Source organism: Narcine bancroftii, chromosome 1 (genome assembly GCF_036971445.1).
Source record: "Narcine bancroftii isolate sNarBan1 chromosome 1, sNarBan1.hap1, whole genome shotgun sequence".
NCBI lineage: Eukaryota > Metazoa > Chordata > Chondrichthyes > Torpediniformes > Narcinidae > Narcine > Narcine bancroftii.
The window spans coordinates 421,960,756-421,984,142 of NC_091469.1; the positions used below are offsets into that span (position 1 = coordinate 421,960,756).

The window sequence follows — 23,387 nt, forward strand, 5'->3', positions numbered from 1 at the left end:
CTCATCTGTGATCAGAAGTCAGATAAGCAGTAAATGTAGCTCACCTGTGATCAGAAGTCAGATAAGGAGCAAAGGAAGCTCACCTGTGATCCGAAGTCATAAAAGTGGCAAATGCATCTCACCTGTGATCAGAAATCGGATATGCGGCAAGTTCAGCTCACCTGTGATCTGAAGTCAGATAAGCAGCAAATGCAGCTCACCTGTGATCAGGTCAGATAATGCAGTAAATACATCTGACCTGTGATCAGACGTCAGATAAGCAGCAAATGCAGCTCACCTGTGATCAGAAGTCAGATAATACAGCAAATGCAGCTCACCTGTGATCAGAAGACAGATAATGCAGTAAATACAGCTCACTTGTGATCAGAAGTCGCAAATGCATCTCACCTGTGATCAGGTGAGATAAGCAGCAAATGCAGCTCACCTGTGATCAGAAGTCAGATAAGCAGCAAATGCAGCTCACCTGTCATCAGAAGTCAGATAAGGAGCAAAAGAAGCTCACCTGTGATCAGAAGTCAGATAATGCAGCAAATACAGCTCACCTGTGATCAGTAGACTGATAAGCAGCAAATGCAGCTCACCTGTGATTAGAAGTAGCAAATGCATCTCACCTGTTATCAGAAGACAGATAATTCAGTAAATGCATCTCAGCTGTGATCAGGTCAGAAAGCAGCAACTGCAGCTCACTTGTGATCAGAAGTCAGATAAACAGCAAATGCAGCTCACCTGTAATCAGGTCAGTTAACCAGTAAATGCAGCTCATCTGAGATCAGAAGTCTGATAAGCGGAAAAAGCAGCTCACCTGTGATTGAGGTCAGATAGGCAGCAAATGCAGCTCAGCTGTGATCAGAAGTCTGATAAGCGGCAAATGCAGCTCACCTGTGATCAGAGGTCAGTGCAGCGGAAAATACAGCTCACCTATGATGAGAAGTCTGATAAGCGGCAAATGCAGCTCACCTGTGATGAGAAGTCAGATGAGCGGCAAATGCAGCTCACCTGTGATCAGAAGTCGGATATGCGGCAAATTCAGCTCACCTGTGATCCGAAGTCAGAGAAGCAGCAACTGCAGCTCACCTGTGATCAGAAGTCAGAGAAGCAGCAATTGCAGCTCACCTGTGATCAGGTGAGATAATGCAGCAAATGCAGCTCACCTGTGATCAGAAGTCAGATAAGCAGCAAATGCAGCTCACCTATGATGAGAAATCAGATAAGCAGTAGATGTAACTCACCTGACATCAGAAGTCAGATAAGGAGCAAAAGCAGCTCACCTGTGATCAGTAGACTGATAAGCAGCAAATGCAGCTAACCTGTGATTAGAAGTAGCAAATGCATCTCACCAGTGATCAGAAGACAGATAATTCAGTAAATGCATCTCAGCTGTGATCAGGTCAGAAAGCAGCAACTGCAGCTCATCTATGATCAGAAATCAGATAAGCAGAAAATGCAGCTCATCTGAGATCAGAAGTCGGATTAGCAGCAAATGCAGCTCACTTGTGATCAGAAGTCTGATAAGCGGCAAATGCAGCTCACCTGTGATCAGAAGTTTGAAAAGCGGCAAAGGCAGCTCACCTGTGATCAGAGGTCAGATAATGCTGCAAATGTAGCTCTCCTGAGATCAGAAGTCAGATAAGCAGCAAATGTAGCTCACCTGTGACCAGAAGTCAGATAAGGAGCATATGTAGCTCACCTGTGATGAGGTCAGATAAGGAGCAAATGCAGGTCACCTGTGATCAGAATTCATATAAGCAGCAATTGCAGCTCACCTGTGATCAGGTCAGATAATGCAGCAAATGCAGGTCACCTGTGATCAGAAGTCAGGGAAGCAGCAAATGCAGCTAACCTGTGATCAGGTCAGATAATGCAGCAAATGCAGGTCACCTGTGATCAGAAATCAGATAATGGGCAAATTCAGCTCACTTGTGATCCGAAGTCAGACAAGCAGCAAATGCAGCTCACCTGTGATCATGTCAGATAAGGAGCAAATGCAGCTCACCTGTGATCCGAAGTCATATAAGCGGCAAATGCAGCTCTCATGTGATCAGAAGTCCGATATGCAGAAAGTTCAGCTCACCTGTGATCCGAAGTCAGAGAAGCAGCAACTGCAGCTCACCTGTGATCAGAAGTAAGAGAAGCAGCAATTGCAGCTCACCTGTGATCAGGTCAGATAATGCAGCAAATGCAGCTCACCTGTGATGAGAAATCAGATAAGCAGCAAATGTAACTCACCTGACATCAGAACTCAGATAAGGAGCAAAAGCAGCTCACCTGTGATCAGGTCATATAAGTGGCAAATGCATCTCACCTGTGATCCGAAGTCAGATAAGCAGCAAATGCAGCTCACATGTGATCAGAAGTCAGATAAGCAGAAATGCAGCTCACCTGTGATCAGGTCAGATAATGCAGCAAATGCAGCTCTCCGTGAGATCAGAAGTCAGATAAGGACCAAATGCAGCTCATCTGTGATCAGAAGTCAGATAATGCAGCAAATGCAGCTCACCTGTGATCAAAAATCAGATAAGCAGCAATTGCTGCTCACCTGTGATCCGGCGAGATAAGCAGCAAATGCAGCTCACTTGTGATCAGAAGTCAGATAAGCAGCAATTGCAGCTCACCTGTGATCAAAAATCAGATAAGCAGCAAATGCAGCTCACTTGTGATCAGAAGTCAGATAAGCAGCAATTGCGGCTAACCTGAGATCAAAAGTCAGATAAGCAGCAAATGTATCTCTCCTGAGATCAGAAGTCAGATAAGCAGCAAATGCTGCTCACCTGTGATGAGAAATGAGATAAGCAGCAAATGACATGGAATGGTGTGATCATTCTCGTCCAGGGTTTTTACCTGCAGCAGGCGCAGAAATAGCGCCGGTATGCCATCTATGTAAAAGGAATGATCTGGCATTCTTGCACCATGATGGGAATAGACGTGCTTGTGTACTGTATTTTTTTTAGTGTATTTTGAGTAAGCATTTAAAACGTGGACAAAACATTCAAGTAGGAAAACAGGAAAAATCTTTTCAATAATAATACCACTGTCCCCCTTGCTCCCAGCAGTCCACTGTCCCACTCTCGATTGGTCTGGGCTGCTCATGGAGAGGGGTGAGGGGAATCACAAATGTGGCTGGGTTCAGCACCAACCCAGCAAGGTATCATTCCCAGTACATCACTGATCTGACACTAGGTCTGCCAGATTGATCTCCAATTGTACAGCCAAGGTAAAAGGCAGAGTCGATCCGGCTGACAGCAAGAAGTTCACTAGGGAGTACCTGACCGGCATTCATTTGGAGGTTTAGCCCATCTCCGAAGTCTATGCATGCTCTCATAAATGCAGAAGTCTCAAATGAGCTGGAGTTTAAATGAGCTGGTGGTGAAATAGTGATGCATCCTCTGCTAGTCTCACCATTTAATTAGGTGGATGAAGCAGTAATGTGATGCTCGAATGAGAGATGATTTAATTCGTAAGTACATAATTCATGGTTTTGACAGGGTGGATGTTGGTCTTTCAAAATAGAGCTTGATCATTCATAAATAAGATAAAAAGTTTGTATCAAAGGGTATCAAACACTACAGAAGGAGAGTGTGAATGCTCCGTTACTGAATGTATTCAAGACAGTCACTGACAGACCTTCAGATATTAAGGGAGAGATTAGTGTTAGGGAGTGGCATTGCAATCAATAAAAGACCAATCCCACACCGATCCCACTGCCACGGTCTCAGCTATCCACAGGTGTCCCTCGTTATTTTGTGCTATGAGCAAGCTGATCTGTGGGTTTGTCCTCAATTTGAACAGTCTGAAGCCCCCAATGTTATCTTTATCTGTCACCAGTCCCCAACTATAGATTGCGGTGATTAGTAAAGTATTACTAAAAGTGGTGTGTGATTGGAAAAGAAAAGTTTGAAAACCACAATTTTACTCGTACCTTTTTATGTCATGTTTCAGAACTCCAAAGGAAATGGGCCAATGGCAATCTTTCTCAAGCAAAAATACTTCAGTAACAATTAGGCCAGAGCAGTGGTTCTCAACTTTTTTTCCCCATTCACGTACTACCTTAAGTAATCCCTTACTACTCACATAGCACCTGTGGAATAGGTCAAGCAGTGTTTGACCTGCTGAGTTTCTCCAGCATTTTGTGTTTTTACTTCAACCACGGTGTCCATAGAATTCTGTGTTTTACCTACAACATAGGGATTACTTAAGGTGCATTGTGAGTGGAAAGATAAAGTTTTAAAACCACTGCTATAGATCAATACTTGCAGTAGATTTTCCCACACTCTTAGTGTGGATAAATAGTGTGCATATGCTTTATTAAATTGTGCATGTAATTTCCCACGGTCTTTTATAAATTGTCTGCATGTTTTATTCCCATTCCGATTTTCCCATGTTCTTCTATTAATTGTGTGTAAACAAAAATGCCTGATTGCAAACTCTTGTGTCCAGACTCGTCTCTCTCAAACCTGACATTTTCTCATCACAACAATGACAAGTGTGGGAACCGACAGCGGGCTGCTGGGTAGGCCCGCCACAAGTTATTTGTTGCGAAAAAAGTGGGTCTAACATACGGTCAAATATGGTAGGTTATACGTGACACTAGATGCCAACAATGTTGTGTTGCACGTCCCTCCACTTTTCTCCCGGAATGCTGGCTTCCTGTGTGAAAAGGTCTGCCTTACAGCAATATCGCGGGATTTCTGTGTAAAAATCTCTTTAAATACGTTTAATGACTCCACATGTACCTGTGGCAACAAATTCCTTCCCATCTCTGTTCTAAATGGACACCTTTCACTACTGAAGTTGTGCCTCTTGTCCTCGACTCTTCCATTGTGGGAAAAAACCTTTCTAGATCTACTCTGTCCAGTCCTCAGGTCTGGTTTATTCAAATTCCATTCCCCTCTTCTTTGCCTTCCTCGTTTGGTATTTCATGCTCGCAATTGCCTTTAATGTTCACTATCACAATTCTAGTTACTATCTATTCAAAATCAAAACAGTGAAACATGATGTATTCATCGTCCAGTAACTAGTTTTTAATCCATAAGTCGAAGTGATCAGAATGTGGAACTTGCCAGTCTTGAGGCACAGACTTGTTGAATAGATAATTATGGGAGTTGGGGACAGGAAAGAAGCTACCATGACAGTGTTAAATTGGACGAGGCATTAAAAATAACTCACCGACAAAATGAACCAGAAGTAAATGGTACCCTTGTGCTGCAAATCTGATAAACAATCCCTAATAAGTTTGAGGAATAAACTCTTCTTCTCTTAAACATCCAAAATAAACAATGCCAGCTGAGATCCTGGATTGCCAGTCTCTAAGATTAAATGACGAGGCAGTCCCAACACCCACTCTGCTTCCCCCCACCGTAGTCGGGCATCATTAACCACGATCCACCGATCTGGACGAGCAGTAGCAACTCCACTCCAACCAATGGGCCGAGGGCAACCGACAGGCCGAGTTAATCGAGGTCTGATCGCGCGCGGCGAAGTTCGGTCCAATCAGCGTCGTCGGTCTCCGCGCATGCACGACGACGCGCGTGCATTCGCTTGGCAGGCGTTGGGAGGTGCACTTCCGCGTGGAGCGAGCGCCGGAGTGACACGGAGGGGGGGAAAGCGGGCGAAGATGCAGCAAATCCCCGAGGAAGTTAAGAGCCTTATTACAGGTAAAAATAAAACCCCCGCATCCTCATCGGAGTCACTTCTGGCCAAGTTCTCTTGCCCACACAGTCGATTCCAGGACTTTTCTCAAGTTTATAAGAATTCGCTGACATTGGTCGAAGTTGGGGAAAGTTTTAAGAGGAAGTTGCCACTATGTTTGTTGACGATAAACGCTGCAAAGGGTTGGTTCCCTTTTGCAGTCGTTTTCCTGCTTTGTGGAACTGGATTTTCCCCTGGCCAAATGAATGATTTGTAGGTGACTTGGGGCAAGAAGAAACGGTTGGCAAATGTTCAGGGTTAATTAGTGGCGTGCGATTCCCCGCAGCCTGTTACGAGTGGTGTTGATCTGTTCACTCTGCGCACCTGTCCCCATCGGCCAGTTAACCTTGCAGCTGGAGGTTCACCATTCGTTAAGCCGTTCACTTGTCAGTCAAAATTATTTTAAGGCATATAAAATGTACAAATACGTCGGCCATGCAAAGAAGAAAAAAATATAAATCATAAAAAATAACTTTTATGAAATTTGAGCAAAGTAACGAGTAACTCTGGAAAACCCAATAAAATGAGAAATGTCACAATCTTAAGTAAAAACAGAATTGTGAATTCGGTCAGTCAAGCATCATCTTGAGGAAGATGCATCAGTTAGCGTTTAGGACTCTTCCTCAAAACGTTTTTTTTTCTTTCCACCAGTGCTACTTGATCCAGCGTTATCTAACTTTATAATGGAGAAATCTTCTATTTTCCATTTAAAGTACGTAAATCAACCATAATTATTCGTACTCCCATCGACAGTGAGTGATTTGAGCGATGGAGTCTGTAGCAAAAATTGGAATAATGGCAAAAATCTCGACATGCATTGTTAATTCAAACCCCACACAAAAAAGATTAAATTTAGCACCTTTGCACTGTACAGGACCTTATTGATATCACTTCCTTTGTGTTGGTGAAAGGTGCAATTTTTTGAGTAATAATACATTGAAGATAACTTGCAAACATGTTCTTTTCATTTAATTTTCATGAAGACTGTTAAGCAAACGCTTTAATTTGTGTAAACTAGCCAAATTGGAATATGAAATTGTGTTTAACACATTGTTAGGTTTACATATTTCACAAATATCTGGGATGAGAGAATATTGGGAGAGCAGTCATGTAAGTTAGGTGTACCTTGTAATATTCAGATCACTCCTTCAAAATTCTTAGGGAGTCTTAAAATATGATTCCAAATTAGATTGAACAAGCAAGAGCAAAGAAATCTCCTGATTATCATCTACATTAGCACAATGCTATTACAGTGCCAGCAACCTGGGTTTGAATTCAGTACTGTCTATCAGGACTTTGTATGTTCTCCCTGTGGGTTTCCTCCCACCCTTCAAAATATGGAGGTCAATTTGGTTAATTTGAGCGGCACTGGCACATGCTCCGGAAGGACCTGTTACCGTGCTGTTTGTCTAAATTAAGTTATTGCTCCCTTAGCAAATAAATTGATGCTCTTACATCCTGAAGAAGACGGAAGAAGCACTGAAAAATGTCAAGGCCACAAAATTTGCTCTATGCGGAAACTTCATTGTCTCTTACTAAGAATGGCTTGATGACACCCATCAAGCTGGTTATGAATAAAGGGAATAAAAACAAAAAAAAAATTCAGATGTTTGAAATCAGATATAAAATCCAAAATTTCTATAAACACTGAGATATCAAGCAGCATCTGAGGAAAGATATTCTTTATCAGAGCTTGGAAAGAGAAAGTAGCAGAGGAGATAGGCAAGGGATCAAGAAAAGAAAATGGAATATCTCTGACAGAGTGAAACCTAATGATGTCAAATGGCAATTAGAAACCCTTGTGCTTCTTTGTCAATTTTGTGTGTTGTAGATAGTATGGCTTTTGGACATGCCCAGTACGTCTGTCCTTGCTAACAAAATGATGACTACTGATATAGACAGAAAGGAGGAATGAAATCCCTAAAGTTAGAGAATTTGGTATTGAGTCTGGAAGCCAGAAACATGTCCTGATGGAAGGTGCAACATTGTTTCTCAACCTTTGGATTTTTTTATAAAAGAGCAAGATCACAAATAGGATATGGGATATGGAATTCCAGTTGGAAGCAACTGGAAAAACAGGGTCTCCTAATCTGTTTTCCCTTGCCACTGGAGAGGTGATCCTGCACAGGGAAGGCATAGTGCAGTGGTTCTCAACCTTTTTCTTTCCACTTGTACACCATTTTAAGTATTTCCTATGCCATAGTGCTCTGTAATTAGTAAGGGATTGCTTAAGATGGTATGTTGGTGGAAAGAAAAAGTTTGAAAAACACTATTTTAATTGTACCTAATTAAGTCATTATGTGCACAGTTTCACAACTCCAAAGGAAATGGGCCAATGACAATCATTCCGAAGCAAAATATTTCAGTAACAATTCTCAACCTTTCACAGAGCACTTATGGCATCTTTCTTTTCTTTGGCTTGGCTTCGCGGACGAAGATTTATGGAGGGGGTAAATGTCAGCTGCAGGCTCGATTGTGGCTGACAAGTCCGATGCGGGACAGGCAGACACGGTTACAGCGGTTGCAGGGGAAAATTGGTTGTTTGGGGTTGGGTGTTGGGTTTTTCCTCCTTTGTCTTTTGTCAGTGAGGTGGGCTCTGCGGTCTTCTTCAAAGGAGGTTGCTGCCCGCCGAACTGTGAGGCGCCAAGATGCACGGTTTGAGGCGATATCTGCCCACTGGCGGTGGTCAATGTGGCAGGCACCAAGAGATTTCTTTAGGCAGTCCTTGTACCTCTTCTTTGGTGCACCTCTGTCATGGTGGCCAGTGGAGAGCTCGCCATATAACATGATCTTGGGAAGGCGATGGTCCTCCATTCTGGAGACGTGACCCACCCAGCGCAGCTGGATCTTCAGCAGCGATGCTGTCGGCCTCTGCCATCTCGAGTACTTCGACGTTAGGGATGAAGGCGCTCCAATGAATGTTGAGGATGGAGCGGAGACAACGCTGGTGGAAGCGTTCTAGGAGCCGTAGGTGATGCCGGTAGAGGACCCATGATTCGGATCCGAACAGGAGTGTGGGTATGACAACGGCTCTGTATATGCTTATCTTTGTGAGGTTTTTCAGTTGGTTGTTTTTCCAGACTCTTTTGTGTAGTCTTCCAAAGGCGCTATTTGCCTTGGCGAGTCTGTTGTCTATCTCGTTGTCGATCTTTGCATCCGATGAAATGGTGCAGCCAAGATAGGTAAACTGGTTGACCGTTTTGAGTTTTGTGTGCCCGATGGAGATGTGGTGGGGCTGGTAGTCATGGTGGGGAGCTGGCTGATGGAGGACCTCAGTTTTCTTCAGGCTGACTTCCAGGCCAAACATTTTGGCAGTTTCTGCAAAACAGGACGTCAAGTGCTGAAGAGCTGGCTCTGAATGGGCAACTAAAGCGGCATCGTCTGCAAAGAGTAGTTCACGGACAAGTTGCTCTTGTGTCTTGGTGTGAGCTTGCAGGTGCCTCAGATTGAAGAGGCTGCCATCTGTGCGGTACCGGATGTAAACAGCGTCTTCATTGTTTAGGTCTTTCATGGCTTGGTTCAGCATCATGCTGAAGAAGATTGAAAAGAGGATTGGTGCGAGAACACAGCCTTGCTTCACGCCATTGTTAATGGAGAAGGGTTCAGAGAGCTCATTGCTGTATCTGATCCGACCTTGTTGGTTTTCGTGCAGTTGGATAACCATGTTGAGGAACTTTGGGGGGGATCCGATGCGCTGTAGTATTTGCCAAAGCCCTTTCCTGCTCACGGTGTCGAAGGCTTTGGTGAGGTCAACAAAGATGATGTAGAGTCCTTTGTTTTGTTCTCTGCACTTTTCTTGGAGCTGTCTGAGGGCAAAGACCATGTCAGTAGTTCCTCTGTTTGTGCGAAAGCATAGGGAGTACTTAAAGTGGTATGTGAGTGGAAATAAAAATGTTGAGAACCACTGGCTTAGTGTCAGATTATGTCTTTGGCAGGCAGTAATTGAACCAGAATGACTGTGGCACATTCTTCTGTCAAATATATCCTGGACCCTTATGAATATGTATGCATATATGTATGATGAGAGATTTATTCAATAAATATTTCTTAACCTAGCAAATGCCTAAGAAAATATTTTAGTAAGAGGAGATTTTTGTCTAGATTGAGTTTTAGATAGGTCAACAAGACCAGTAATGAGGACAAAAGTGATAAAAGCCACTTGGGTACTAATGAGAGAGTTGAACTTAGTGGATGCTTGGAGAAGAATCCATCCAAGAAAAAGATTATTATTTTTATTCAAATAGATATGATTCTTATTCTAGGATATTTATTTTTAAAGTCTGATCAATTGCAAGGTAGGATAATAGAAAATGAATACAAAGTGAGAATCCTATCAGATTGCACACCTTGGATATTGACATTCATGATGCCAGATAAAGAAAAATTGGTCTATAGATGGCATTTCAATTGGTTACTGCTGAGAAGATCAGACTTTCACGATTTTATTAGAAGATGAATTCAACTGTTTTGTGAGACCAACTACAATTCAACTACTGATAAATATATTATATGGGATGCTTTGAAAGCATATATTACATAAATTGTAAGTTATACCTCTAAGATGAAAAAATAATATACAAGAGAAATAACCAATTTGGGAAAAAGACCTCTAAAAGAAGGGTTCTGATGAAAATCATAGATAACTTGATAATAAAAAAAACAAATATAATACAAAGCAAACATAAAACATGGGAAAAGTGATGCGATCTAAATAGAAATATTATGAATTGGGGGAAAGAGCTCATAAAGTACTTTCTTGGCAGTTGAGAGCAGAAGAGGTCTTAAGAACAATTAATGCGATTTAAAAACAGATACGATTGTGATGAGTTGTAAACCTCATGAAATTAATGAGGCTTTTAGACAAATTTACTCTAAATTATACCAATCAGAATCTCAAGGAGATTTTAATAAAATAGAAGAATTCTTATTGTAAATAGGATTTCCAAGGTTAGATTTGGAAGAATAGTAGAATGAAATGCTCCTTTTACCCAGGACGTGGTCAGGGAACCATTGAGTTCATTACAAATCTCCTGGAGAAGATGATTTCCCATCTGAATTTTATAAAGAATTCAAAGATTTGTTGATCCTTTTATTTATGGAGGTATTAGGTCAGGCACCTGAAATGTTACTTAGATTGCAGGAAGAACCTTAAGAGGGGAATTAGAAAGGGAAAAATGTATGAGGAGTCCATAGCTAATAAGGTGAAGGTGAATCCTTAGGGTTTTTACAGATATGTGAACAGTAAAAGAAGTGTTAAGGATAGAATAGGTCCACTGGATGATGGGACTGGTGAACTGTGTCAGGAACTGTATGAGATGAGAGAAATATTGAACAATTTTTTTCTCATCCATATTCACGAGGGAAAGGGACATTGGGCTATACGAGATAAGAGGGGCAAAGGGCTTAGTTATGGAAAGGATAGGGATTAGTAAAGTGAGAGTTTTGGACTTTCTAGGGTCAATTAAGGTGGATGTCTCCTGGTCCTGATGGGATTTTTCCCAGGACTTTAAGGGCGGTCAGGGAACAAATAGCAGGGGCACTAACAGTGATTTTTCAAAGATCACTGGAGGAGGGGGTGGTACCACAGGATTGGAGGATTGCAAATGTTGTTCCATTGTTTAAAAAAGGCAGTAGGTGTAGGCCAAGTAATTATCGGCCAGTAAGTTTGACTTCGGTGGTGGGGAAAGTTATGCAGATGCAGGGTATTCTTCAAGATAGTATATACACATATCTGGAAAGGCAGGGATTGATTAGGGGCACCCAGCATGGGTTTGTAAAAGGAAAATCATATTTGACGAACCTTGTTGAGTTTTTTGAGGAAGTGACAAAAAAAAGGTGGCTTAAGGTAGAGTGGTGGATGTGATCTATTTGGATTTTAGTAAGGCTTTTGATAAGGTTCCGCATGGAAGGTTAATAAGGAAGGTTCAGTCACTAGGAATTAGTTGAGAGATTGTGACATGGGTTCAGAAGTGGCTGGGAGATAGAAAGCAGAGAGTCATGGTGGACAACTGTATATAAAGTTGGAAGCCTGTGACAAGTGGGGTGCCTCAGGGATTGGTGCTGGGTCCTTTGTTGTTTATCATTTATATTAATGATTTAGGGGAGGGTGTGGTTAACTGGGTAAGCAAATATGCGGATGATACGAAAATAGGGGTAGTGGTGGATAGTGAGGTAGATTTTCTTGGATTACAGAAGGATTTGGTTTGTTTTGAAGAGAGGGCTGAAAGACGGAAGATGGAATTCAATATAGACAAGTGTGAGGTGTTGCATTTCGGTAAAAATAACCAGAATAGGATATGTACAGTTAAGGGGAGGGCATTGAGGCACACAGAGGAGCAAAGGGACCTGGAGGTTATGGTACAGAGTTCACTGAAAGTGGATTCCCATGTAAACAGGGTAGTTAAGAAGGCATATGGTATGCTGGCCTTCATAAATCATAGTTTAGACGTATAGGAGCTTGGAGGTGATGCTGCAGCTTTTTAAGGCATTGGTGAGGCCAGGTTTTGAGTACTGTGCTCAGGTCTGGTCTCCAAATTATAGAAAGGATATAGATAAGGTGGAGAAGGTGCAGAGAAGGTTTACAAGGATGATGCCTGTCTTACAGCATTTGGATTACAAGGAGAGATTAAGGAGACTGGGGCTTTATTCATTGGAATGTAGATGACTGAGAGGGGACTTGATAGAGGTATTTAAAATTATGAAAGGTGTAGATAGACTAGACATAAACAGACTCTTTCCCCTAAGGGCAGGGGAGGTTGGAACAAGAGGCCATGAGTTAAGGGTAAAGGGGGGTGGGGGGGGAACACTTTAGGAGAAATATTAGAGGTAGCTTTTTCACTCAGCGAGTGGTGGCAGAATGGAATGAACTTCCGAATGAGATAGTTGCGTCAGGGTCCCTTCTGTCATTTAAGAGAAGGTTTGATGGGTACATGGAGGTGAGGGGGTTGGAGGGTTATTGGCGGTGAGCGGGAGGTTTGAGCTAGTGGAGTTGTTCCAGTGAACTGGTGTGGACTCGAAAGGCCGACATGGCCTGTTTCCACTCTGTAAATGGTTATATGGTTATATAAATGGTTATAATGAACCAAAAGCTAAAGTGGTTACTAATGCTTGGATTTCTACATCCTTTCTGCTGTCACGATCCAGCAGACAAGGATGTCTGTAATTTCCAGCTCTATTTATTTTGGCCATGGAACCTCTTGAAGAAGTAATTCATAGAGATCCGGACATCAAGGGATTTAAGTTAACCAGGAGGAATATAAAATTAATTTATTTGCTGCTGATGTATCAATATATTTGACAGCCGGTAACTTGGTTACAGAAATTGTACTCAATACTGGAAGATTTTGGGAAAGTTTTGGATTATAAAAATGGGATAAATATTAAATTATGTCTCTTACAAAAGAAGATTATATTGAGTGTCAAAGAGATACTCTATTTAAATGATTGGCAAATGGGAAAAAAATACTTAGGGATATGTATAGATAATGACTTAAAAAAATTGTACAAATTGGATTATTTACCTTTACTTTAAAAGGTTGAAGAGGATTTAAATAGATGTACATCCTTACCTATAGCCCTAGTGGGAAGAGCCAATTGTATTAAAATGAATATATTTCCAAGAGTACAATATCTCTTTCAATCACTGCCAAGAACACTCTCTGAGATTCTTTCAAAAGTTAAATAAATGTCAGAAAATTTCTTTGACAGGGTAAGATGCCAGGGGTCTCTATAGAAAAACTAAGATGGAAATATGAATTGAGAGGATTACAACTCCTTAATTTAAATAAAATTATTATCGAGAGGCACAGATGATATTTCTTACTTTTTTGCAGAAGGAGATGAAGTTTCATGGGTGAAAATAAAATTGGATAAAATAGGGGAGAGATTAGCAGTGAATTTTATGTATAAATAGGATGTGAAATTAATAACTGGTGAGAAAAAAACCTTTGTTAAAACATATAATAACTATTTGGTATTAAATAATTAGAGATATTGGAACAAGATGGGGTGGGGGGGGGGGGCTAATCTAAAACTCCTCTGACTCATAACAGGTTTATATCATGTACAAAGGGTAATCAAATTTTTGAAATTTGGTCCTGTACAGGGATCAGTTATATTGAAGATTGTTATAAGCAGGAACAAATAATATAATTTTAACAATTAAAAAATAAAAATGGAATTCCTAATAACTCAATTTTCTGCTATCTTCAAATAAGAGCATATCTAAGGGATAAATTGGGCCCCACAATGTTTTTTTTTAACAAAATTTTAGTGATTTCGAGATGCTGTTTCGAAAGGGAAATACAGGCAAATTTATTTCACTAATGTATCTCTTACTTCAAATAGGAACTCTCAAACAAGAGGCTTACAAGTCCAGTCAGAGATGGGAAACAGAATTAAATGTAAGAATTGATGAACAGATCTGGCCTGAATTATGTCAGGATTGTATGACTAATGTGACGAATATAATTTTTTTGCATCAATTATTTCTTACGTCACAGGAATTACCGTAAATATTAGTGTATAATGTGTTTTGTGTAAAATGTGACCCCCCCAATTTTGAGGGGAAAAATTTTACCCCCATGTATAATACAACCCCGCCTCCCCTCATTCACCCGAGTCGTGCTGCCGTCTCCCTCCCCCTCTCCCGCCCGAGTCGCGCTGCCATCTCTCCCGCCCGAGTCGCGCTGCCATCTCTCCCGCCCGAGTCGCGCTGCCATCTCTCCCGCCCGAGTCGCGCTGCCATCTCTCCCGCCCGAGTCGCGCTGCCATCTCTCCCGCCCGAGTCGCGCTGCCATCTCTCCCGCCCGAGTCGCGCTGCCATCTCTCCCGCCCGAGTCGCGCTGCCATCTCTCCCGCCCGAGTCGCGCTGCCATCTCTCCCGCCCGAGTCGCGCTGCCATCTCTCCCGCCCGAGTCGCGCTGCCATCTCTCCCGCCCGAGTCGCGCTGCCATCTCTCCCGCCCGAGTCGCGCTGCCATCTCTCCCGCCCGAGTCGCGCTGCCATCTCTCCCGCCCGAGTCGCGCTGCCATCTCTCCCGCCCGAGTCGCGCTGCCATCTCTCCCGCCCGAGTCGCGCTGCCATCTCTCCCGCCCGAGTCGCGCTGCCATCTCTCCCGCCCGAGTCGCGCTGCCATCTCTCCCGCCCGAGTCGCGCTGCCATCTCTCCCGCCCGAGTCGCGCTGCCATCTCTCCCGCCCGAGTCGCGCTGCCATCTCTCCCGCCCGAGTCGCGCTGCCATCTCTCCCGCCCGAGTCGCGCTGCCATCTCTCCCGCCCGAGTCGCGCTGCCATCTCTCCCGCCCGAGTCGCGCTGCCATCTCTCCCGCCCGAGTCGCGCTGCCATCTCTCCCGCCCGAGTCGCGCTGCCATCTCTCCCGCCCGAGTCGCGCTGCCATCTCTCCCGCCCGAGTCGCGCTGCCATCTCTCCCGCCCGAGTCGCGCTGCCATCTCTCCCGCCCGAGTCGCGCTGCCATCTCTCCCGCCCGAGTCGCGCTGCCATCTCTCCCGCCCGAGTCGCGCTGCCATCTCTCCCGCCCGAGTCGCGCTGCCATCTCTCCCGCCCGAGTCGCGCTGCCATCTCTCCCGCCCGAGTCGCGCTGCCATCTCTCCCGCCCGAGTCGCGCTGCCATCTCTCCCGCCCGAGTCGCGCTGCCATCTCTCCCGCCCGAGTCGCGCTGCCATCTCTCCCGCCCGAGTCGCGCTGCCATCTCTCCCGCCCGAGTCGCGCTGCCATCTCTCCCGCCCGAGTCGCGCTGCCATCTCTCCCGCCCGAGTCGCGCTGCCATCTCTCCCGCCCGAGTCGCGCTGCCATCTCTCCCGCCCGAGTCGCGCTGCCATCTCTCCCGCCCGAGTCGCGCTGCCATCTCTCCCGCCCGAGTCGCGCTGCCATCTCTCCCGCCCGAGTCGCGCTGCCATCTCTCCCGCCCGAGTCGCGCTGCCATCTCTCCCGCCCGAGTCGCGCTGCCATCTCTCCCGCCCGAGTCGCGCTGCCATCTCTCCCGCCCGAGTCGCGCTGCCATCTCTCCCGCCCGAGTCGCGCTGCCATCTCTCCCGCCCGAGTCGCGCTGCCATCTCTCCCGCCCGAGTCGCGCTGCCATCTCTCCCGCCCGAGTCGCGCTGCCATCTCTCCCGCCCGAGTCGCGCTGCCATCTCTCCCGCCCGAGTCGCGCTGCCATCTCTCCCGCCCGAGTCGCGCTGCCATCTCTCCCGCCCGAGTCGCGCTGCCATCTCTCCCGCCCGAGTCGCGCTGCCATCTCTCCCGCCCGAGTCGCGCTGCCATCTCTCCCGCCCGAGTCGCGCTGCCATCTCTCCCGCCCGAGTCGCGCTGCCATCTCTCCCGCCCGAGTCGCGCTGCCATCTCTCCCGCCCGAGTCGCGCTGCCATCTCTCCCGCCCGAGTCGCGCTGCCATCTCTCCCGCCCGAGTCGCGCTGCCATCTCTCCCGCCCGAGTCGCGCTGCCATCTCTCCCGCCCGAGTCGCGCTGCCATCTCTCCTCCCCCTCCCCCCCCCAACCTATTTGCGCTGCCGTCAATGTAGTCGGCTGCTGATATTGAGTGGTTCAAATTGAACTGGCAAACATTCCCACAAAGCTTTCACTGGTTGCATCTTCAAGTTGTATAGAAATGTATCAGCAGCCGAATACATTGTTAAACCTGGCAGAAATAAAAAAAAATGTTACTCCCGTGTATAATGCGACACCCCTACTTTGACCTCAAATTTTGGTACAAAATTTTTCGCATTATACTCAAATATTAACGGTAGACAAATTAAATTTAAACCTTTCTGATCTATGTTTTAGATGTGGTGAGCAGGTAGGAACTTTTTTTGCATCCAACTGGGTCATGTTCTAAAGTAAGACCTTTATGGGTTGCTTGAGATAATTTTTTAGAGCAGATAACAAGAATTCAATTTCAATAAAACCCAGAATTATTTTTACTAGGGAACATTACATGGATAAGTTCCAAATTGAAATTGTCCAAATATTAAGTCGAATTTTTAAAAATTGCTCTAGCAGTGGCCGGTAAATGTATAGCTGTTTAATGGAAATCTGATTAACATCTGGTTATGGCACATTGGAATGCAGAGATACCTGGTTGTATTCCCCCTGGAGAAGATTATCTACAATTTAAGAATTAAGTGTGACATTTTTACAAATTTGGAAACTATATTTACAAAATTCAGGTGTAAATCTTAAATGAGTTCTTCCCAATCCTTGAGACCAACATTGATCTATCAGAAGAAAATTAAATAGAATATGAATTTGTGATCTGTGGAGTGCGTGTCACTTCAGCAATCCAATCCCTTTTCCCTTTTTTCTTTTGGCTTCTTTATATTTTTCCTTGCTTTTCTATACATTAATTTATTCTTTTTTCTTTGGAGTCTTTTGGAGGGATTGGGAGTTAGGAGGATTGGGAAAATACCATTATGAAGTAAATATTGGATATACTTTTGTACTTGTATTTTTAACTCTTTAATTGATTCCATGTTTGGTTAAAATTTTTTAAATAAAGTATTTTTTTAAAAAAGGAAAGATATAAATAAGATGGGAAGAATGCAGAGAAGATTTACTAGGATGTTGCCTGGACTTCAGGAACTGAGTTACAGGGAAAGGTTAAACAGGTTAGGACTTTATTCCCTGGAGCATAGAAGAATGAGGGGAGATTTGAGAGAGATATTTTTTTAAAAAAAAGAGGTGTGTTGAAAAAGTAAATGTTGGTAGACTTCTTCCATTGAGGGTAGGTGAGATACAAACTAGAGGACATGGATTAAGGGTGAAAGGGGAAAAGTTTAGGGGGAATTCTTCACACAGAGTGGTGGGAGTGTCGAATGAGCTGCCAGCTAAAGTGATGAATGTGGGGTCAGTTTTAACATTTTGACATGTACGTGGGTGGGAGAGGTATGGAGGGCTAAGGATTGGGTGCAGGTTAGTGGGATTAGGCTGAAAAAATGTTTTGGCACAGACTGGAAGGGCTTAAGAAGCCTGTTTCTGTTCTGTAGTGTTCTGAGATACTATCAAACACTACTTCTGTATCACTAATCTCATCACCAATTCCTACTTTAGATTACACCACCCAGCTTCAGGGTTTATTCCAAAGATTCCACATGTGAGTTGAAATTGACAGATTTTTAGCTGAGTGTGAAATTGAGCAGAAATCAAGTGTAAATCATTCCAGTGGCTGGAGTCACCTCACATAAATGAAAATGGTTTTGATTGTTGGTCACTCAGGGTCGTGTTCTCGGCCTGGTTATCTTTAGCTACTTCTACATGATTTATTGAGTAATATAATTCATCTTTCCACATAATCAAAATTTTATGCTGCATTTAACAAAGGTAGACATTTTATCAACATTAAATCAACATCAACCAAAGCAAAAATCTAACTAAATTGTTAATCATTTTTGATTTGCTTCAAACTAACAATTTTCATTTTGTGTAACATTCTTGTTAATTTACTAAAAGGCCTAGATAGAGTATGTGGAAAAGTTGTTTCCTATAGTGGGGGAATTTGGCACCAAAGGGCACAGCATCTAAATACAAAAACACCCTTTTGAACAAAGGAGAAATTTCTTTACTTAGAGGGTGGTGAATTTGTGGAATTTGTTGTTGTAGTCAAATTTGTTGGTGGAGGCCAATTCATTGGGGATATTTATGGTGGAGGTAGATACGTTCTTGATCAGGAAATGAATCAAGGGTTGCAGGATGAAGGCAGGAGAATAGAGTTGAAAAGGATAGTAAATCAGTCATGATGGAGTGGTGGGAAGGCTTCGATGAACTAAATAGTCTAATTCTGCTCCAATGTTTAATGGAAATAGAAATTTATTTTTTGAACTTTGCATTAAAAATATTGCTGTCTTGAAATGTGAATTGATATGATGATCTCTTTTTGGTTTTAACAGACAGTTGATAGGTTATAGTTCAATGAAATTAGAACTTTACTGTCTCAGCAATTTAACAGAAAATAGTGTTATTTTTGGTTTTGAAACATAATTAGATTACATGAATGAATTTCTATCTTTTTAAAAATAACAGCTGCAACATTTTCTTGTTAAGAACAAAATTATTGCAATTGTATGCATGGTTGCACTTAATACTTCATATAGATGACACTTCCCAGCTTCTAATATTTCTCAATCTCAAACATGTAATCTTCTAAGAAAAGTAAGCCTCGATATTCCAAAAAAAATCAAACTTCGTAATTGCAGCTGTAAATAGCTTTAATTAAATAGCTTTAATTTTTCATTGATAAAAGGAAATAAACATTTTTTATAGCTTCGCACTTCATAACAATGAGTAAAGCAAAGCATATTGCAAATGATAATGATACTCAACTTCAAATAAATATAAACAAATTAAAATTATAATAATGATAATGAGGAATTCAAAGAAAAGTTTCTAGGATGAGCTTACTCTCCTTCCATTGTTATTCCAAGAATGAGAATTGGCTGCTCGTATACTATGACACAAGACGTCATAGTAACTATGGTAACTCTACAAAAACAATTAAAGGGAAAGTCATAAAATAATCATAAATCAGAAACACAAAGTTTTAACCTCTACACTCCATTCCTGAAACATTTCTGATATTCACAGTTGGGATGATATAGTTTCCTTTTAGAGTGAAGAGGTTGTGGAATAAGATTTTTTTGTTGAAATTTTGAAAAATCCATTTCATGGGGGGTGGGGGGACTGAAGTTTGGTCTTATTCCTGTGTTCTGGTGTAGTCATTGAGCATAGGAAGAATATGATATAAATTGCTTAGGCCACATGTTTTGTCAGACTTGCTATTTATGCCTTTGCAACTTCAGTGGATGATGCTTTTCCAATATCTTCATAAATTGGCTTGACCTATAATCTATCAGCCTATCATTGGATAACCTAAAATATATCAAATTATGAATTTGTAGTGCACCATTATACCTTTGTCATTAATGACAAAGTTCACTATTGTATCTTGAGGGCAAGATATTTGAAGTCTAAGCTTGTACCTCATTTTCAGCAATGATTCCTGCCCCACTGTCTACTTCCAGACATGGATGGCATAGTCATCTCACAGCACTGACTTCACAAAATCTAAATATTTTGGCAATATAGGGAAATCTATGTCAGCGTCCTCTTTCAGATCAATGTACTGGCATTGAAGCTTTGATTATATTGAAAGAGTTCCAGGGGGAGAGCACATTATCTGTAGAGATAAACCAAGCTTAGCAGTTGTATTTCCTTCAGCTTTGGGGAACATTGGCATGATTAATCAAGCTGCTGCTTCATAGTTCAAATGATCCAACTTTTGTCATGACCTCCGGCACTGTCGTTTTCATGTGTGACGTCCAATATGACAAAGAATGACTGGTAAATTGAGTTTATCAGTCATGTAATCAAGAGAGAAAATAATTTGAGTGAAAACAGGTATGCTTTAGGAAAACCAAAATCAGTGCTTCTCTTTACACCTAATGAAATTCCAGGCATCTCGAGTAACAGAGTGATTGAAGTGTTTTGTCAACAACCCATTCTTTGCTATGTTTTACTGTAATATGGGGTTCAGATTTTTTGATAACCAACCAATAAACTTTTTGCCAGGTGGTTACATTCTATATATGCACTGAATCATTTTTTTGTAATTTTAAACTAGTTTATTGAAATCAGTTAAAATCTGTAATTTTTTTCTAGAATGAGAATTTCCAGCTCCTTAAATGCTGACCTTTGAAATGGGCTATAAATTTAGCGAATTTTGCACAGGATTCTATTAATCAGTGAAGGAAAACTTTTCAATCTGTTTTTCATATTCAACAGCCTAACCCAAATTAGATGTCTGTTTCATTATGGTTGAACAATGTTGAGCATGCAATAAATGACATTTCTTTCACAAATACATCACAGTCCTCAAGAGGAGGATACAGTGTCTGAGGAGAGTAAAAATAGACTGTCATAATTCAGTGTTTATTGGCCAGCATGTGAGTTACAGCGTAAGTATTAAAGTGATTTAGAGACAAATGTTCTTCAAGCCCATTTGAGGAAACACAATTTTCAATGGAATTTTGAGCACATTTATACTTTAATAATACTAGCTAAATTCATCAATAGAGCCACAGATTGCAGCACAGTAATGGGCCCTTCTAGTCTGTTGTTGAACTTTTGTGTCTCATCCTTTTGACCTGCTGTACCCAGTCCATAGTCCTTCATACTCCATGTACCTGTCCAAATTCTTTTTGAATGTTAAAGTTGAGCCCACAATCACCACTTCAGCTGGCAGCTCGTTCCACACTCCCACCATTCTCTGTGAAGATGTTCCACCTAATGTTCTCCTTTTCACCCTTAACTTGTGTCCTCTGGCCTTTCTCCAATTTACAATCTCAACCCAAAGCCCAGACCTATCCTTCTCCATAATTGAAACTAATGGCATTATGATCACTAGATCCAAAATGCTCCCCTACACAGACTTCTGTCACCTGTCCTGTCTCATTCCCTAATAAGGAGATCCAGTATTGCCCTCTCTCTAGTCGGTACCTCTGTATATTGATTTTAGAAAACTTCCCTGTACACGTTTTGCAAACTCCAAACCACCCAGGCCTTTTACAGTATGGGAGTCCCAGTCAATATTCGGAAAGTTAAAATCTACTATCACAACCTGTCTGCTATCTCTCCACAGATTTTCTCCTCCAATTCTTGTTGATTATTGGGCAGTCTATAGTATAACCCCCATGAGTGATGTCATACCTTTTGTGTTCCTCAGCTCCACCCATATAACCTCAGCAGATGAGTCCTCTGGTCAGTCCTGCATGAGCACAGTTGCGATATTTTCCCTGATGAGCAATACACTTCTCCCCCTTTCATCCCTCCCAGCACCGTTCTATTGCTTCTGAAGCAATGGAAGTCTGAAACATTGAGCTGCTAGTCCTACCTCTCTTGCAATCAAGTTTCATTAATGGACAAAATCATATACTCCTTGTATTGAAATAGATGAACCTGAGAACATTTCCACCACATACAATCCATTGACTTCTAAAGGTGCGTGCAATTTTCACATTATCTAGAAGAGCCCAATGATCCAAAAACCTGAAGTCCTCCGTCCTGCTCCATGTCTTTAGCCACAATGTTAAGCTGCATTATCCTTTTATTTCGAACCTCACTGGCATGTGGCACAGGTAGCAATCCTGAGATTGCAATCCTGGAAGTCCTGTCCTTCAATCCAGCACCTAACTCCCTGAACTCTCCTTGCAGAACCTCTTCACCCTTCCTACCCACACCATTGGTCCCTACATGAACCACAATATCTGGCTCCTCACCCTCCTCCAAGAATACTGTGAATTTGATCTGAGATATCTTGGACCCTGGTACCAGGGAGGTAACAAACCATCTGAGATTCTCAGCCTCTTCCACAGAACCTTTTAATGTCCCCCTAACTATGGAATCCCTTATCACTACAGCTTGCCTCTTTTCCTCCCTTCTCTTCTCATCTACAGGACCAGAGTCCATGCCAAAGACCTGATCACATTCCTTGCCCCTGATAGGTCCCTCTCTCAACAGTATGGTATACTGATATTGAGGGGAAGAGCCACAGTGGGGCCCTGCACTGTCTGCCAGTTCCCTTTTCCCTCTCCTGACTTGTTACACATCTATCCTCCTCCTGTATCCTTCTAACTCCTGTCTATCACCCCCTCTGCCTCCCGAATGATCCGGAGTTCATCCAACTCCAGTTCCAATTTCTTGATGTGGTTTGTCAGGAGCCTTAGCTGAATGCACTTCTTGCAGATTAAGTCATCAGGGATACTACCAACATTCTCCAAGAAGAGCATTCCCCTGCCTTGGCTGTGATTCCAACTGTCTATAACTGGAGGGAAAAAAAATACAAGATTAATGGTACCTGTGCTTACCTGTTGAATCCTTTTTGTTCCTCAAATACGATGGCCCTTTCTTATTTCAATTCTTGCACCTCCATCGCAGTCTCTTCTCGGTGAAGCCTTTTGAGCCAAAGCCTTATCCCTCAGACCACTTGAGCCAAAGCCCTACCCCTCAGACCACTCGAGCCAAAGCCCTACCCCTCAGACCACTCGAGCCAAAGCCCTACCCCTCAGACCACTCGAGCCAAAGCCCTACCCCTCAGACCACTTGAGCCAAAGCCTTACCACTCAGACCACGAGCCAAAGCCTTACCCCTCAGACCACTTGAGCCAAAGTGGTTGGCGCAGCGGTTAGCACAACATCATTTCAGCACTAGCGATTGGGACCGAGGTTCAAATCCCATGCTGTCTGTAAGGAGTTTGTACATTCTGCTGTGTCTGCGTGGGTTTTTCCCGGGGGCTCTCGTTTCCTCCCATTGTTCAAAATGTACCAGGGTGCAGGTAATTGGGTGTAAATTAGACGGCACGGACTCTTGGACTGAAATGGCCTGTTTCTGTGCTCTGTGTAAATTATTATTATTTTTTAAAATTAATTTAAATCACCACTCTGGCTCGAACCACTTTTTAAAAAAGTGTCTCTGCCTGAGACACCTGACCTCGATTGCAGCAGCCAGCTTCTTTCTGCTGAGTCTGTCCTATTTGAATCTGACACTGACTGGGTCATCTGACCTCAAATGGACCAATAGATTGGTTAATTTCTATGCAAAATGAAATAAATCTTAATCATGTCACTTAATCATGCCCTTTGTATTCCATTTGAGATGGGAATTTTTTCCAAAATTAATTTGAGTCTTAAGGCTAAAAAT

The 23,387-nt window shown here is 42.9% G+C and overlaps 1 protein-coding gene and 1 long non-coding RNA gene across 3 annotated transcripts in view; one reads left to right on the top strand and one right to left on the bottom strand.

Moving 5' to 3' along the window:
• Positions 1-5,442, bottom strand: part of LOC138751612 (uncharacterized) — a 64,597-nt gene extending 59,155 nt beyond the window's left edge. Inside the window, exon 1 of the long non-coding RNA XR_011350082.1 lies at positions 5,164-5,442. This is a non-coding gene — a long non-coding RNA (uncharacterized lncRNA). The remainder of the gene's footprint in view (positions 1-5,163) is intronic.
• skap2 (src kinase associated phosphoprotein 2) overlaps positions 5,428-23,387 on the top strand; it is a 308,759-nt gene continuing 290,799 nt past the window's right edge. The window contains exons 1-2 of one of the 2 annotated variants that reach the window (XM_069914126.1): positions 5,563-5,651; positions 14,032-14,087. In XM_069914126.1, the coding sequence (XP_069770227.1) occupies positions 14,069-14,087 (19 nt within the window). In that variant the 5' untranslated portion in view covers positions 5,563-5,651; positions 14,032-14,068. Of the gene's footprint in view, positions 5,652-14,031; positions 14,088-23,387 lie in introns of both variants that reach the window. The other variant, XM_069914125.1, reaches the window with a different exon arrangement.